The sequence below is a fragment of the Nicotiana attenuata genome, unplaced genomic scaffold (assembly GCF_001879085.1).
Source record: "Nicotiana attenuata strain UT unplaced genomic scaffold, NIATTr2, whole genome shotgun sequence".
NCBI lineage: Eukaryota > Viridiplantae > Streptophyta > Magnoliopsida > Solanales > Solanaceae > Nicotiana > Nicotiana attenuata.
In genome coordinates, this window is record NW_017673376.1 from 51,919 (window position 1) to 66,453 (window position 14,535).

General features: G+C 37.3%; 1 protein-coding gene across 1 annotated transcript in view; it reads right to left on the bottom strand.

Annotated features, from left to right (window-relative positions):
* LOC109216196 (benzaldehyde dehydrogenase (NAD(+))-like) overlaps positions 1 to 13,038 on the bottom strand; it is a 30,492-nt gene extending 17,454 nt beyond the window's left edge. Inside the window, exon 1 of the mRNA XM_019380329.1 lies at positions 12,888 to 13,038. Coding sequence (XP_019235874.1) covers positions 12,888 to 13,038 — 151 coding nt within the window. The remainder of the gene's footprint in view (positions 1 to 12,887) is intronic.
* Between the last annotated feature and the right edge of the window lie 1,497 nt (positions 13,039 to 14,535).

Consider the following 14,535-nt stretch of genomic DNA (forward strand, 5'->3'; position numbering starts at 1 on the left):
GGCAGTTCCCATAGAGACGGTACTACAGGGTAGTGCCAAGGAGGTTTCTATTGGCGAGGATGGTGTTCTGCGACTCCAGGGTCACCTATGTGTTCCAAATGTCGACGGGTTGAGGGATAAGATTCTAGAGGAGGCACACTATTTACGGTATTCTATTCATCCAGGTCCTACGAAGATGCATCGTGACCTGAGACAGCATTATTGGTGGCGGCGAATGAAGAAAGACATAGTGGAGTATGTAGCTAGATGCCTAAATTGCCAACAGGTCAAGTATGAGCATCAAAGGCCAGGTGGCCTACTTCAGTAGATAATTATACCTGAGTGGAAATGGGAGCGCATTACTATGGACTTCGTAGTTGTGTTGCCGCGGACCTTGTGGAAGTTTGATGCGGTTTGGGTCATTATCGACAGGTTGACCAAGTCGGCCCACTTCATTCCAGTTGTGACTACCTATACTTCAGAGAGGTTGGCCCAGATTTATATTCAGGAGATAGTTTGGTTGCACGGTGTTCCTTTTTCCATCATATCAGATAGGGGCCCTCAGTTCACTTCGTATTTCTAGAGAGCTATACAGAGTGAGTTGGGGACCCGTGTAGAGCTCGGCACCGCATTTCATCCGTAGACCGACGGACAGTCGGAGCGGACAGTTCAGATTCTGGAGGACATGCTTAGAGCATGTGTGATTGACTTTGGAGGGCAGTGGAATCAGTTCTTGCCTTTGGCCGAGTTTGCTTACAACAACAGTTATCAGTCCACCATCGAGATGGCTCCGTTTGAGGCTTTATATGGTCGGCGATGTCGTTCTCCTATCGGGTGGCTTGAGCCTGGCAAGGCTAAGTTGTACGGTACCGACTTGGTGAAAGATGCCTCGGAAAAGGTAAAGTTGATTCAGGAGAGACTTCGCACAGCACAGTCCAGGCAGAAGAGTTAAGCGGATCAGAAGGCACGGGATGTATCATTCATGGTCGGCGAGAAGGTTCTCTTCAAAGTCTCACTGATGAAGGGTATTATGAGATTCGGGAAGAAAGGCAAGTTGAGCCCCAGGTTTATAGGCCCATTTGAGGTGTCGATGCGAGTTGGGGAGGTTGCTTATGAGCTTGCTTTACCCCCCACCCCATTGGAAGTCCATCCAGTTCTCCATGTGTCTATGCTCCGGAGGTACCACGCCACCTTGTCTCATGTGTTAGACTTCAGCACTATCCAGCTAGATGAGAGCTTGGGTTATGAGGAGGAGCCAATTGCTATTGTTGATAAAAAGGATCGCCCGTTGAGATCCAAGAGGATCTCCGTGGTAAAGGTTCAGTGGAGGGGCAAACCAGTCGAGGAGGTGACCTGGGAGTCCGAGGAGGACATGTGGAGCAGATATCCACACTTATTTAGCACTTCAGGTACGAATCTAAACCTGTTCGAGGACGAACGTTTGTTTAGTGAGGTGGAGAATGTAACGACCCAATTGGTCGTTTTGCTTTCTAGAACCCTGTTCCCCTAAATAAGTCTCCCCATACTTGCTTTTCCTAATTTATGACTTGTGGGGATGATTAGTTCAGGACTTGAAAGAGTTTGGGTTGAAATTGGAACACTTGGTTCCTTAAGGTTGGCTTGAAGGCCAAGCTTGACTTCGGTCAACATTTTGAGTAAACGACCTCGGAATTGGAATTTGACGGTTCCAATAGGTTCATATGATGATTTTGGATTTGGGCGTATGTTCGAATTGGGTTTTGGATGACCCGGGAGCGTTTTGGCGCATAATAGTGAAAGTTGGTTCTTGAAGGTTTTCGGAAGTTCTTTAAATTTGATTTAGAGCCGGTTTGATGATATCGAGGTCCAAACAGGATATCAAGACCGAAAATAGTTCGTAATGTAATTAGAAACTTGCACGCAAAATTTGGTGTCAATCCGAGTAGTGTAAGTGTGTTTCGTCATATTGGAAGTAAATTGAAGAACTTGAAGTTCATAAGTTTGAATCAATTGGTTTTAGGGTGTGATTCCTAGTTTTAATGTTGTTTTGGGCGTTCTGAGGGTTTGAGCGAGTCTGTTTTATCATTTCAAACTTGTGGGTGTGTTCGGGCGGGGCCCCGTGGGCCCCGAGCGTCAATTAGACGAGGCTCAGACCAAGTTGGAAATTTTGGGCAAGAACTAAATGCCCAACTTCTGTCATAACCGCACTTGCGGTTAGTCAGCCTCAGATGTGACCTCGCAGGTGCGGGCCTTGACTCGCAGATGCGGCCAAGGGTGGCTGGCCCAGAAACCGCAGAAGCGGCCCTTTCTCCGCGGAAGTGGTTTGTCTTCCGCAGAAGCGGCCCTAGCCAGCTCAGTGAAATTCTGCAGAAGCGGACCATTGTCCGCAGATGCGGCTCAGGACCGCGAATGTGGAAATCACTGAAGGCAGTAGCCTTCATTTAATAGGGGCCTTAGACATTTTTGGCTCATTTCACACCATTGTTGGGCAATTTTTGAGCTTCTTGAGAGGGGTTTTTAACCAAACTTTTGGAGGTAAGTAATTCCTACTATATGTGAGTTAAATACTTGGATTTTGGGTAGATTAACATGTAAAGATTAGTGAAAATCATGGGATTAGAGCAAAACCTAGGTTTTTGATAAAAACAAGATTTAATCACGAAATTCGTTAGGGAATGAAGTAAAAATCATATATTCTTGATCCTTAGGTCATGGGTAACAACTTCCTTCGAAAATTTTCGGAATCCGGGCACGTGGGCCCAGGGGTGAATTTTAGGAATCTTACCTCTAGGGTGGACAATCACTTTAATTGCTATAATATGAACTTGTAAGCCTATAATGATTGGTTTTTATACTATTTGAATAGTTTCGGATTGTACGGCTCCGGTTTGAGGATTTGAGCGCATTCTTGAGTTGGAAGTAGGCTCGAAACAAGGTGAGTCTCTCTTCTAACCTTATAAGAGGGAAATTTTCACATTGGTGAACTTAATTAATATGTGGTTATTTGTGGGGGCCTATGTACGTACGAAGTGACGAGAATCCATACGTAGCTACTATTTCTGTTATTGCCCGTGTAGTTCTAGGTTTACACCTTGCTTAGTGGATACTACTATTTGACTATATGTGCTAAATGTATGAAAGTAACTAAGTTGAAGAAAATCTAAGGATTTAAAGGCTTCAAGTGAATTGTCTTCATTTTTGAAAAAGAATCAAAGAAGGGTTGTGATTTAAATGATGAAAATTATGTTTGACCACGTCGCACGTATGATTCGCTAGCGGGGTTATACTTTTACCGCGTCGCATGTATGATTCGCGAGCGGGGTGAATAGATGCATCTATGGTTTGCGCCGTTCGACCCTCGGCAGTGCATAGTTTACTTTTATGTTAGATCGGGCCGAACATACTCGGTGTTAATTGTGTGTGATAATAGAATGGGAACTCTTCGTAGTTGTATGTTTCATTGCTTGATATGCCACTTGTTTTAAGTAAAGAAAGTGTCTTGCCTTCTTAAATATGATTGAGGAAATTCCTCGGTTATTGTTCTTGTTAGAGTTTGACTGTTATCTACATACATTATGCTTTAAGAATTGGAACTTCACATTATCATCTTGTTGGCCCTAATAAGTGTCGGAGTCGACCCCTCGTCACTACTTCTGCGAGGCTAGGCAAGATACTTACTGGGTACATATTTTCATTTACTCACGCTACACTTCTGTATTTGATTGTACATGCTTTGAGGCAGGTGGATCTGACCATCAGCCCGGCGCGTAGATTGGACTCCTCGCTTGAGACTTTCCGGTGAGCTGCCATTTTGAGCCGTTCTGCAGCAGCTGTGTCTCTCTATTTCTTTATTTTTGTTCCCGTCTATTTCCTTTCCAGACAGTAGGATAGTATGATTTTGTATATTCTACTAGATTGCCCACATACTTGTGACACCAGGTCTTGGCACACACATTGGTAGATTTATGATTTTTGGTTTGCTATCATGATTTAAGTTCGTATTTATTACTCCCTTCTATTTATGCTTATGTTTCAAACTCCTAATTTCTTTATCAATAAGGAAAGGTTCTCACACACTAATTATTTAAAGGAGGATTCACTAGTTGATTATTGTTGGCTTGCCTAGCAACGGTGTTTGATGTCATCACGACCAAATATGGAATTTGGGTCGTGACAGTTTTAGTCCTTTAGACATAAGATGTCAAAATATAGCTAATTAGGAGTAGAACAACAAACAACCACAACCATAGGATAAGCTCACTGACAGTAACTTGAATTAGCCAAAAACATATAATAATGATATACTGATAACAATTAGTAGGAGCAAAATTCCATTCATTACCTCCACATATTGCAATGGAATGTCAGTAATAGCTTGTGCCACTGCACTGACTCCTCCTATCCTACTCAAATTAAGTACCTTTTTAATACAAAATTATTTACTGGACAGATACAATAATGAGAACTGGCAAGAGAACAAGAGTATTCAACAGTATTTCCAACTCCAAACACTGTAGAAAACATTACTAATAGTCTAATACTTCAATAATAGTTATCCAAAATTAAGAAACAAAAATAAAAATCATAAAATATGAGCACAAAATAAAGAATCTTTAACAGTCAAAAATCCCTATATGAAAATGAATTTTATTATAGAAACCTACTGTATAAGACTTACGCTAGGAGTAAGGTCTATGAAGATGAAGACTTAAGACAATGAACTGAATAGTGCGGCCGAGAGAGAATACGAGAGAATGGAGCCCTATATGTATGTATATACTTAAGGATAAAGTCGGAATTTTATTAATTCTTATTGGGTTATACCGAGGCCCGAACCGATAACCCAATAATAAAAAATTCTAAACCGTTAACCCAATAACCCGATGCCAATAATCCAATAAGCTTTTTTAGGTTTGGGCTATCGGTTTTACTCGATATATGCCCAGCCCTGGTGATGAGAGTTACTTGACTAAGAGAAAGAAGCTGGATAGAAGTAAAGTCCATCAAATGTCATAAATCTTAATTTTCTAGGTTATGAATTGACTAGTATTATTTGGTAGCAAGTTTGCTCTAAAATAATTTTAGATTAGCTAAATAAAAAGGTTTTATCCAAAATAATGGAGATTCAAATGTATTTAATTTTCTCTTTTAGATGAAATGAATTTGTTTCAACTGTGTGTTTCTTCTTATTTGAGCAAAATTTGTAAAGAAGACAATTGGCTGAAATACTATTAATTTTTTTGCCATATAAAAAAGTTCAATTCAAATAATGGAGATCCAGCTAAGTTGTTTATAAAGTAGGCTAGGAAAAAATGATAAAAAAAAAGTTGACAAATTAAAAAGGTAATAAAATTATTTTACTATAAAGAAATACCACGTGGCAGCACATATGTTTCATCCCCATCAGGTTAGATTGGTTAGGAGGATCGAGGATATCAAATACCAAACTCATAGGGGGGGAAGATCCTAAAGCAAGCAAGGCCCCAAAAATTTAAGGGTCCCAAAATTACTATTTCTCTCAATATATCGTAGTATATTATTCATATAATTATTTCTTATTATTGATAACTTTATTTATTTATTGTCATATTAATTTTTAATAACTCAATTTCTTCCTCTAATTAATATAATCAAAGTAGTTTTCTGTCAATAATTATATTTTTACTAAATTATATTTCTATTCAATAGTTAATCACATAACTATATCTACTAATCTAACTTATTATTTATTTTCCTTATATAAATTATACTCTCTTTGTCCCAATTTATATGAAAGTGTTTGGCTGGACATGGAGTTTATGAAATAAAGAAAGAATTTTGAAACTTATAATCTAAAATAAATCATAGAAATTTATAGGCTAGAAATCATCTCATTAAAGGTAAAAAGGAAAACCTAAAGTTGAATTGTTACCAAATATAGAAAGGGGCTGACTAAAAAAAGGAGTCACATAAGTTGGGACAGAGGAAGTATATTTTCTGTGTTCTCCCATTTCAGTTGTGATGCAATCAATATTCAATTTTTTGTACTTTATAAAACCAAGTTCTCATTTTTTTTCATTTCACATCCCGACTTGTCTATTTTGTCAAAAAAACGTATATATTTTAAGGCCTCTTATTAAGGCTTTGTTTTAGGCCTCAGATATTGTTAAGCTGCTCTTGCAAGGGGTAATTAGGACTAAGTGATCCCAAACTATTCTCTTTAATTAAATGAAACGCGTCAAGTTTAATTAGTGGGATCCCGAAGTATTCAACCTCTCATATGATATCGCTTTCTAACTCAAATTTAGCAATTTTCTTTTTTTTCCCCTAATGAAAGGCTATATTATTGAATTGGGAAAGCTAGGTTAGATTATTACATAGATGAACTGGAAGTACAGTAACTGCACCCCTAGTTCCACGAGAAGCGAAAGTAAAGCAAAGTAAGGGTCGAAAGATGTGGAAATAAGAAGGTAGTTGTTAATTAGTTAGTAGGATTAAAATGTAAATAGAAGAACTTAAAGGTGCAATAAGAAGGATAACCAACTTAGTCTATAAAAGAGACTAAGTCGGTTAACACTGTAGATAACAGAAAATAAAGATTAGCTCTTCTCCTCCCTCTTCTTCTTTCTTCTGAAATTCTATACCACAGATTGAAGTTTGTTGTGCATGTGTGAATCGAGTGAATGCGTGCTCAACTAGAGCAAGTTGACATGGTATCATAGCAGAAATTGATCGATTTGTGTTGTTATTCGTCTTAAACTTGAGAACTTAGCTAAGCTCGAAGCTCGCAGAGGTACAATAATGGCGGACGATGAAATTGGATAGCTTCTTCACAATCATCCACTATACCTTAAGGATAGCTTTCAAACTCACAGGGCCAGAAAATTATGCCCTGTGGAGTAGATCTATGAGAGTAGCTAACCTAGTGAAGAACAATTTAGGGTTTGTGGATGGAACCTGTCTCAAACTTCATACAGATGTGAATTAGCGGCGCAATAGGAAAGGTGTAATGCAGTGGTTGTCTCATGGCTTAGTAGCACTGTAGCGGCAGAGTTGGTGCCAAGCAACATGTATGCATCAAGTGCGAGAAAAATTTGGGACGAGTTCAAGGAAAGGTTTGACAAAGATGACCTGACCAGAATTTATCAAATTTCTACTGACATTGCAACCCTAAAGCAAGGTATAGAATCTGTGACCTCTTACTTTTCGAAGTTGAAAGGCTTATGGAATGAATTAGACATCCTAGCACCATTGCCCTCATGTAATTGTGAAGAATCACGCCCATATGTAGATCATTTAGTGAGACAAAGGCTTTTACAATTCTTAATGGGGCTGAATGAGAGTTATAGCCATGTAGAAGTGTAGTGTTGCTGAAGAGGACAGTCCTTACTGTGAACCAAGCCTATGCAGTTGTAGTGCAGGAGGAGAGTCAAAGGGAATTAGGAGTAGTTAACACAAATAGGGAGCCAATGACTATGTTAGCAGGAAAAGGAGATCAATTTCTGAAAGGGAAGAAGCCAGGACTTGTCTGTGAACACTGTGGGTACAAAGGGCATTTGAAGGAAAATTGCTACAAGATCAGAGGGTATCCAACAGACTTCAAAAGCAAGAAGAAAGGTCAACTTCCTGTCAAATCTTATGCTAACAATGTCAATGGAGAAAAGGAAGTGCAGTGAACAATCAACCACAGGGGAATTATATGACTGAGGATCAGTACAAGCACCTGGTAAGTCTGTTGACAAAGTCATCTATGGAAGGAAGTTCCAACAATACAGTAGGCTCAACAAACATGACAAGTATAAAGTCACTATTATCTAATGCACGATCATATGATTGGATAGTAGATTCAGAGCATCACACCATATCACCTTTTGCAAGGAAGTTTTAGAAAAATTAAGAAGAGTCAATAAAGGAAACAGTAGTGGAGTTCAAATACCTACAAGAGGAAGGTCATAAATAGTACACACAGGAGATGCAACAATACTAGGAGGCAAAAGATTAGGAATGTTTTACATGTGCCTGACTTTAAGTTCAATCTCATTTCAATATCCAAGCTGACTAGAGATTTATGTTGTTCAGCTTGTTTCTATCCTGGTTTTTGTGTGTTTCAGGGACTTTACAATGACAAGGTACTGGGGATTGGCAGAGAAGATGAAGGGTTGTACATAATTAGAAGTGAAGAGGATGAAATAGTAGTTGGATCAGTCAGAAAGGAAGAAATAACTGCAACATTTTGGCACCAAAGGATGGGACATGCATCCATAGGTTCATTACAATGCTTGCCAGATTTGAAGAATAAAGTGAATCAAGATGTGCAGAAGAACTGTAAGATTTATCCATTAACCAGTAGAGCAAACTAAAGTTTCCTACTAGTAGTCATTAATCTGATTATATTTTTCAACTTGTACACATAGATGTGTAGGGACCAAACAAAGTAGCTACTTATGACAAGAAGCATTACTTTGTAACCATAGTAGATGACTATAGTAGGTATACTTGGATCTGTTTGCTACAATCTAAATGTGAAGTAATAGTAGTGTTGAAGGATTTCTTTTCTCTTGTGAAGAATCAGTTTAATGCTACTGTTAAAGTGCTAAGACATGATAATGGTAGAGAATTTTTCAATAAAAATTGCAATGAGTTGCTATCATCCTTGGGCGTAGTACACCAAAGTAGTTGCCCTGATACTCCACAGCAAAATGGAGTAGTAGAAAGGAAACATAGACACATATTGGAGGTGGCAAGAGCATTGAAATTTCAAAGTAACATACCTACCAGATTTTGGGGAGATTATGTCAAAACTGCAGTCTATTTAATCAATAAGTTGCTCACAACAGTGTTGAGTGGAAAGTCCCCATATGAAAAGCTCTATGGTAAACCACCTAAAATAGATCATCTTAGAGTATTAGGGTGTCTTTGTTATGCCAGCACACTGCCAAGAGGAGACAAATTTGCAGCAAGGGCAATGAAATCAGTATTCATTGGATATTCAGAGGTAAAGAAGGGATATAGGCTGTATGATCTGGAATCCAATAGATTCTTGTAAGTAGGGATGTGATCTTTGGGGAGGATATCTTTCTTTTCAAGGCACTTCCCAATAAACCTAAGAATCTGTTCACTCCTGACGTTGATTGCCCAATAACTGCAAGGAATCAGACTACTTCAGCAGCAGAAGCAGATGATGATTTGGGGATAGCCTCTCAGAATCCAAATGATTATATCCACAACACTGAAGCAGTTGATTCCAGCCCCTCTATAGCACCATATATGTTCACTAGATGAGACAATAAATGACATAGAGGAACTTGGAACAGGTGAAAGCAATGAACAAGATCCACCACAACAGCAGGAACATGAAGAGGCTACACTTGAACAAATGCCATCAGTTGTGCAACAGCCTACAGGGAACAGAAAGTCAACAAAAACAATAAAACCAGCAGTATGACTCAAAGATTATGTGACTTCATGCAAACTAAAAGGAACTAGCCTCTATTCAGTTTCAAATTATGTGAGTTATGATCACCTATTAGAACACTACCAATGTTATCTAGGGTCATTCTCAGCTCATATGGAACCAAAGTCTTTTTAAGAAACTTCTCAAGATGACATGTGGATATAAGCAATGAAGTAAGAGATTTTGGCACTTGAAGAAAACAAGACCTGGGAAATAGTGGATTTGCCTCCAGGAAAGCAAACTATTGGCTCAAATTGGGTATACAAGATCAAACACAAAGCCAATGGTGAAGTAGATAGATTCAAATCCAGGCTTGTTATAAAAGGATATACACAACAGGAGGAGTTAGACTATCATGAAACTTTTTCACATGTTGCCAAGATGGTAACAGTCAAAACTGTGATAAACCTAGCAGTCTCTAAAGGATGGGTTCTATCTCAAATGGATGTAAACAATGCCTTCTTACAAGGTGATTTGTATGAGGAGATTTACATACACTTCCCTCAGGGATTCCATAGGCTGGGGGAGTATAAGGTTTGTAGACTACTTAAGTCTCTTTATGGTCTCAAACAGGCATCAAGACAGTGGAACATAAAATTGACTAATACACTTATAGGTGCAGGATATTCTCAAAGTGCCTATGATCATTCCCTGTTCACAAAGAAGACAAATGCAGAACTGGTGATCATCCTTGTGTATGTAGATGATATGTTGATTACTGCCAGCAACAAGACATTGATGGAAGAAGTAAAATCAACCCAACACAAACATTTCTAGTTGAAGGATCTAGGTGAACTTAGATATTTCATGGGAATTGAGCTCATGAGGTCAGCAACAGGAGTCATACTTAATCAAAGGAAGTATGCTTTTCAGCTAATTTCAGAAGTTGGGTTAAGTGGGACAAAACCAGTTAGCTCACCATTGGAACAAAACCTAAAGTTAACAACTGTTGAATATGATAAACACGCAGGAAGTAAAGGAGATGAAGAGTTGCAAGACATTGTAAGCTATCAGAAACTAACAGGGAAACTCATTTTCCTCACTATTACCAGACCAGACATATGTTTTGCAGTTCAAGTTCTAAGTCAATTCATGCAGCATCCAAAGCAATCACATTTAGATGTTGCACTAAGAGTTGTGAGGTACATTAAAGGTTTACCAGGAATGGGGATATTATTGAAGAGAGGATCATTGGAAGATATTACAGCCTACTGTGATGCAGACTGGGCAGCTTGCCCAAACACAAGGAGGTCTGTAACTGGATATGTGATAAAACTAGGAGACTCACTGATCTCATGGAAATCCAAGAAGCAGCCAATTGTTAGCAGGAGTTCTGCTGAGGCAGAACATAGAAGCATGACAACAGTAACTTCAGAATTGGTGTGGTTGGTAGGATTACTGAAGGATTTGGTCTTAACTGTGAAGGCCAGTAATACTACATTGTGACAGCAAAGCAACTATGCACATAGCAGCTAATCTAGTTTATCATGAGAGAACGAAGCATATAGAGATTGGCTTCCATTTTGTGAGAGAAAATATTAAGGATGGATTGATCACACCTCAGTATATTTCCACTAAAGAATGGCTCGCAAATGTGATGATGAAAGGACTGGGAGCTGAGCAGCACAGAATCTTGATATCCAAGCTGGGAGTGTTCATGTCTTTCACCCTCCATCTTGAGGGGGAGTGTGCAAATAAAAAGCTAGTTGCTAATTAGTTAGTAAGACTAAAGTGTAAATAGAAGAACTTAGAGGTGCAACAAAGAAGGATAACCAACTTAGGGGACGTTTGGTATAAGGTATAAGAAGGTATATGGGTAGTATAAAAATTTAATACCACCTTAATACTCTGTTTGGTTAGCAAACCAGGTATAAGTTATCCCGGTGTTAATTTTAACACTGGGATAACTCATACCTTGTAGAAGGTGGGGTAATTAGTACCGGTATAACTTATACCTTCTTATTAGAAATTATGCAATTGTCATTCTTAATACAACATACCAAACAATGAATAAACAACAATTCCAGCATAACTAATCCCAGCATAATTTATCCCAATATAACTTATACCGACATAACTTGTACCGGTATAAATCATATTCCAACCAAACGACCCCTTAGTCTATAAAAGAGACTTAGTCGGTTATCACTGTAGATAATAGAAAATGAAGATTATCTCTTCTCCTCTCTCTTCTTCTCTCTTATGAAATTCTATACCACAGATTGAAGTTTGTTGTGCATGTGTGAATCGAGTGAATGTTTGCTCAGTTAGAGCAAGTTGACACAAGACTATATAAATATGGAAAAGTTAGAGCCAAAATTAGTAATATAATTCAAGCAGAAAAAAGACAAAATTGCACTTTAATCAGTTTGGATTTTATGAGCAATTGACCAAAGCGCAAAAGAAATACACTCCAATAGCCCGTTTGGCCAAGCTGCAAAAATCAGCTTATTTTGAGAAGTGCTTTTTTTCAAAAGTGTTTTTCTCAAAAGTACTTTTGGTGAGAAGCAGTTTGTGTTTGGCTAATTAGTTTGAAAAGCACTTCTGAGCAGCAATTAGTATTTGGCCAAGCTTTAAAAAATTGCTTCAAGTGTATTTTTCTCAAAAGTGCTTCTCAAAAAAGTGCTTTTCGAGAGAAGCTACTTTTTTCTGCTTCTCCAAAACTGCTTCTGTTTCTCCTCAAAAGCACTTTTTTTCCTTCGAAAAGCTTGGCCAAACACCTCAATTTTTGGCTAAAAGCACTTTTGGCAAAAAAAAGCACTTTTGGCCAAAAAGAAGCTTGGCCAAAGAGGCTACAAATCTGCTAATCCAATATCCATGACCATTAAACACAAACAGAATGCATTTGCTTCAGCAATTTATCTCTCACGTGATAAATTGATCTGCACGAAGCCTTAAACTTGAGAGGATAAAATATTCGACGGTATATATATAATCAGATCACTCAAAAGTCAATTTTAGATAATACTTATAATATATAATATATAGAAGCCGGTACACTGTATCAGTAGAAAAACGTTAACTTCATTTTTTGAACCCCGAAAACTATAACATAAATAATAGTTTAAACAAGTTTTATGGACTATCCGAAAATATGGGAAAACAACAAAAAGCTAGTATAAAAATGTCACTGTAAATAATTTATTATAAGAGTAGGTCCCTCGAAGGATATTTACATGTAAGCATCTTTAAAATCAGGGATTTATAATATTCTTAAAAATAAGACAGGCGACCTGATGGTGCGACAATGTATATTACTTGAACTTTATTACTAATACACAAATATGGGAGCCCACTGCACGAAGTATCCCCGCAGGATCCGAGGAAAGGCCGCATCTATAAATGTATGATGTAAATGATCTACCCTAATACAAGTATCACTGGTTGATTCCATGGGTGCTCGAACCCCGTAACCTATAGTCACATGGAAACAACTTTATCGTTGCTCCAAGGCTTTCCTTCTACTAATACACGAAGGTAAGGGAAGGAAAATTACCTTCGCCACATCCAAGCTTTGGACTCTTGAAACAAGCATGATAGCGCAAATACTGAAGCAAAGTAGTAGAAGGATCAACACATGTTAACTCAATCCTCTCCCCATTAACTGCAAAAACCAAGTGCCCTTTTCTCTCTGATGAGCCCTCCATTAATATAAATTTATTACTATTATGCTTCACTTTGTTCCTAAGCAGAAACACCAATCTAAATTTAAATTGGATATTCAATTTTCTTTCACAAATGCATGCACAATCTTGAGTTAATTTATAAAGTGTGATGAGACTTTAATTAGTTTCCGCTAGAGGAAAGCTATGAAATTCTTGTAAGAGACTCGTTTTAGGTAATCTTTTTTCCATAAGTTTGTTTATCTATACCTTTCTATTTCTCTCTTTCTTTTACACGTTAAACACGGCTTTCTTTACTAAGTTATTGGAAGTTTGACAAAAGAAAGAGTTTTTGGCTTACTAATTTGAAATTCCTAAACAAAGGAGTAATTGTCTACTTTATTTTTCTTAATTTAGAAACTCTTTTTCGGTAAGATAATAACTTTCGAAATTAAAGTAAAACTTAAAAAGTGAAAGTGTTATATATAGTTACCCTAATTACACAAAAAGAAAAGTTATGGAGAAGCATAGGGTAAAGCGTTAGCCTCAAGCATAGGGTGTCAGCCAATAATTTTTACACAAATGTATATTTTAGCCACTCCCAAAATTAATAGCAGAAAAATATATATTTCTTGTGTATATGTGTACTATACACATATAATATACATATATTATACATTTTTTGTTAGCGAATGCAATTAATTTCTGCTCTAATTTTATAGTAAAAAATTTGATATAAAGTTTAAAAGTTAAAAATATAAAAAATTATTTAACTATCTAGGCATAATGATATATGTGTATAATAATATTTAAAGTTACAAAGTACTAAGAACATAACAACAACATATTATATAAAAAGTGATCAAATATTTTTCGTAAAAAATTAAAAATATTTGGGGGCGTACATATATGATGGAAAATTCAAGGTATAATGTATCCACATATTAGTTCCGTCAAACTGACACTGTATTTGGTTATATCGTGTGAGAATTACTCATTTAACTACTATCCACATATTTCTCCTGTAACAAACAGTTAGCCAGTGAGGGTTGACTGAGTTGATTGGGTGAGTGGTTTCTCATATGGAAAATTTAGGACCGATTCCCTTCTTTTCAGTAAAAACTCGTCGCACCGGACTACTATTGCATGGTCATGAATAGGTTACCCAGCGCACAAGTCACAATCTTTTCTGTAATTGAAACTAATAAACCATGTAGACAGTAATATAAGATGGTAGTTATTTTCTTAAATTTTACTTTGAACTAGGAGGTATTATAAGTTATGCACGCGAAACAACTTCTTTTACCCAACTCACCAGTTAGGTGACAGTATAAGTTGTTACAAATGAAAATTCTTTGAGACTAAGCAATGAAGTTTATTAGAGCAGCAAATTTGGTTTTATAATTCTGAAAATAATAACATTCCATTTTTACTTCTCCTCCCCCAAACAGCTTTTTTTTGCCCAAACAAATAAGAAGTTTTGTCTCGTGCAGAAAATATTACTTTTGAAAAAGGATTTTTTTCTTCCTATACAATATTTGA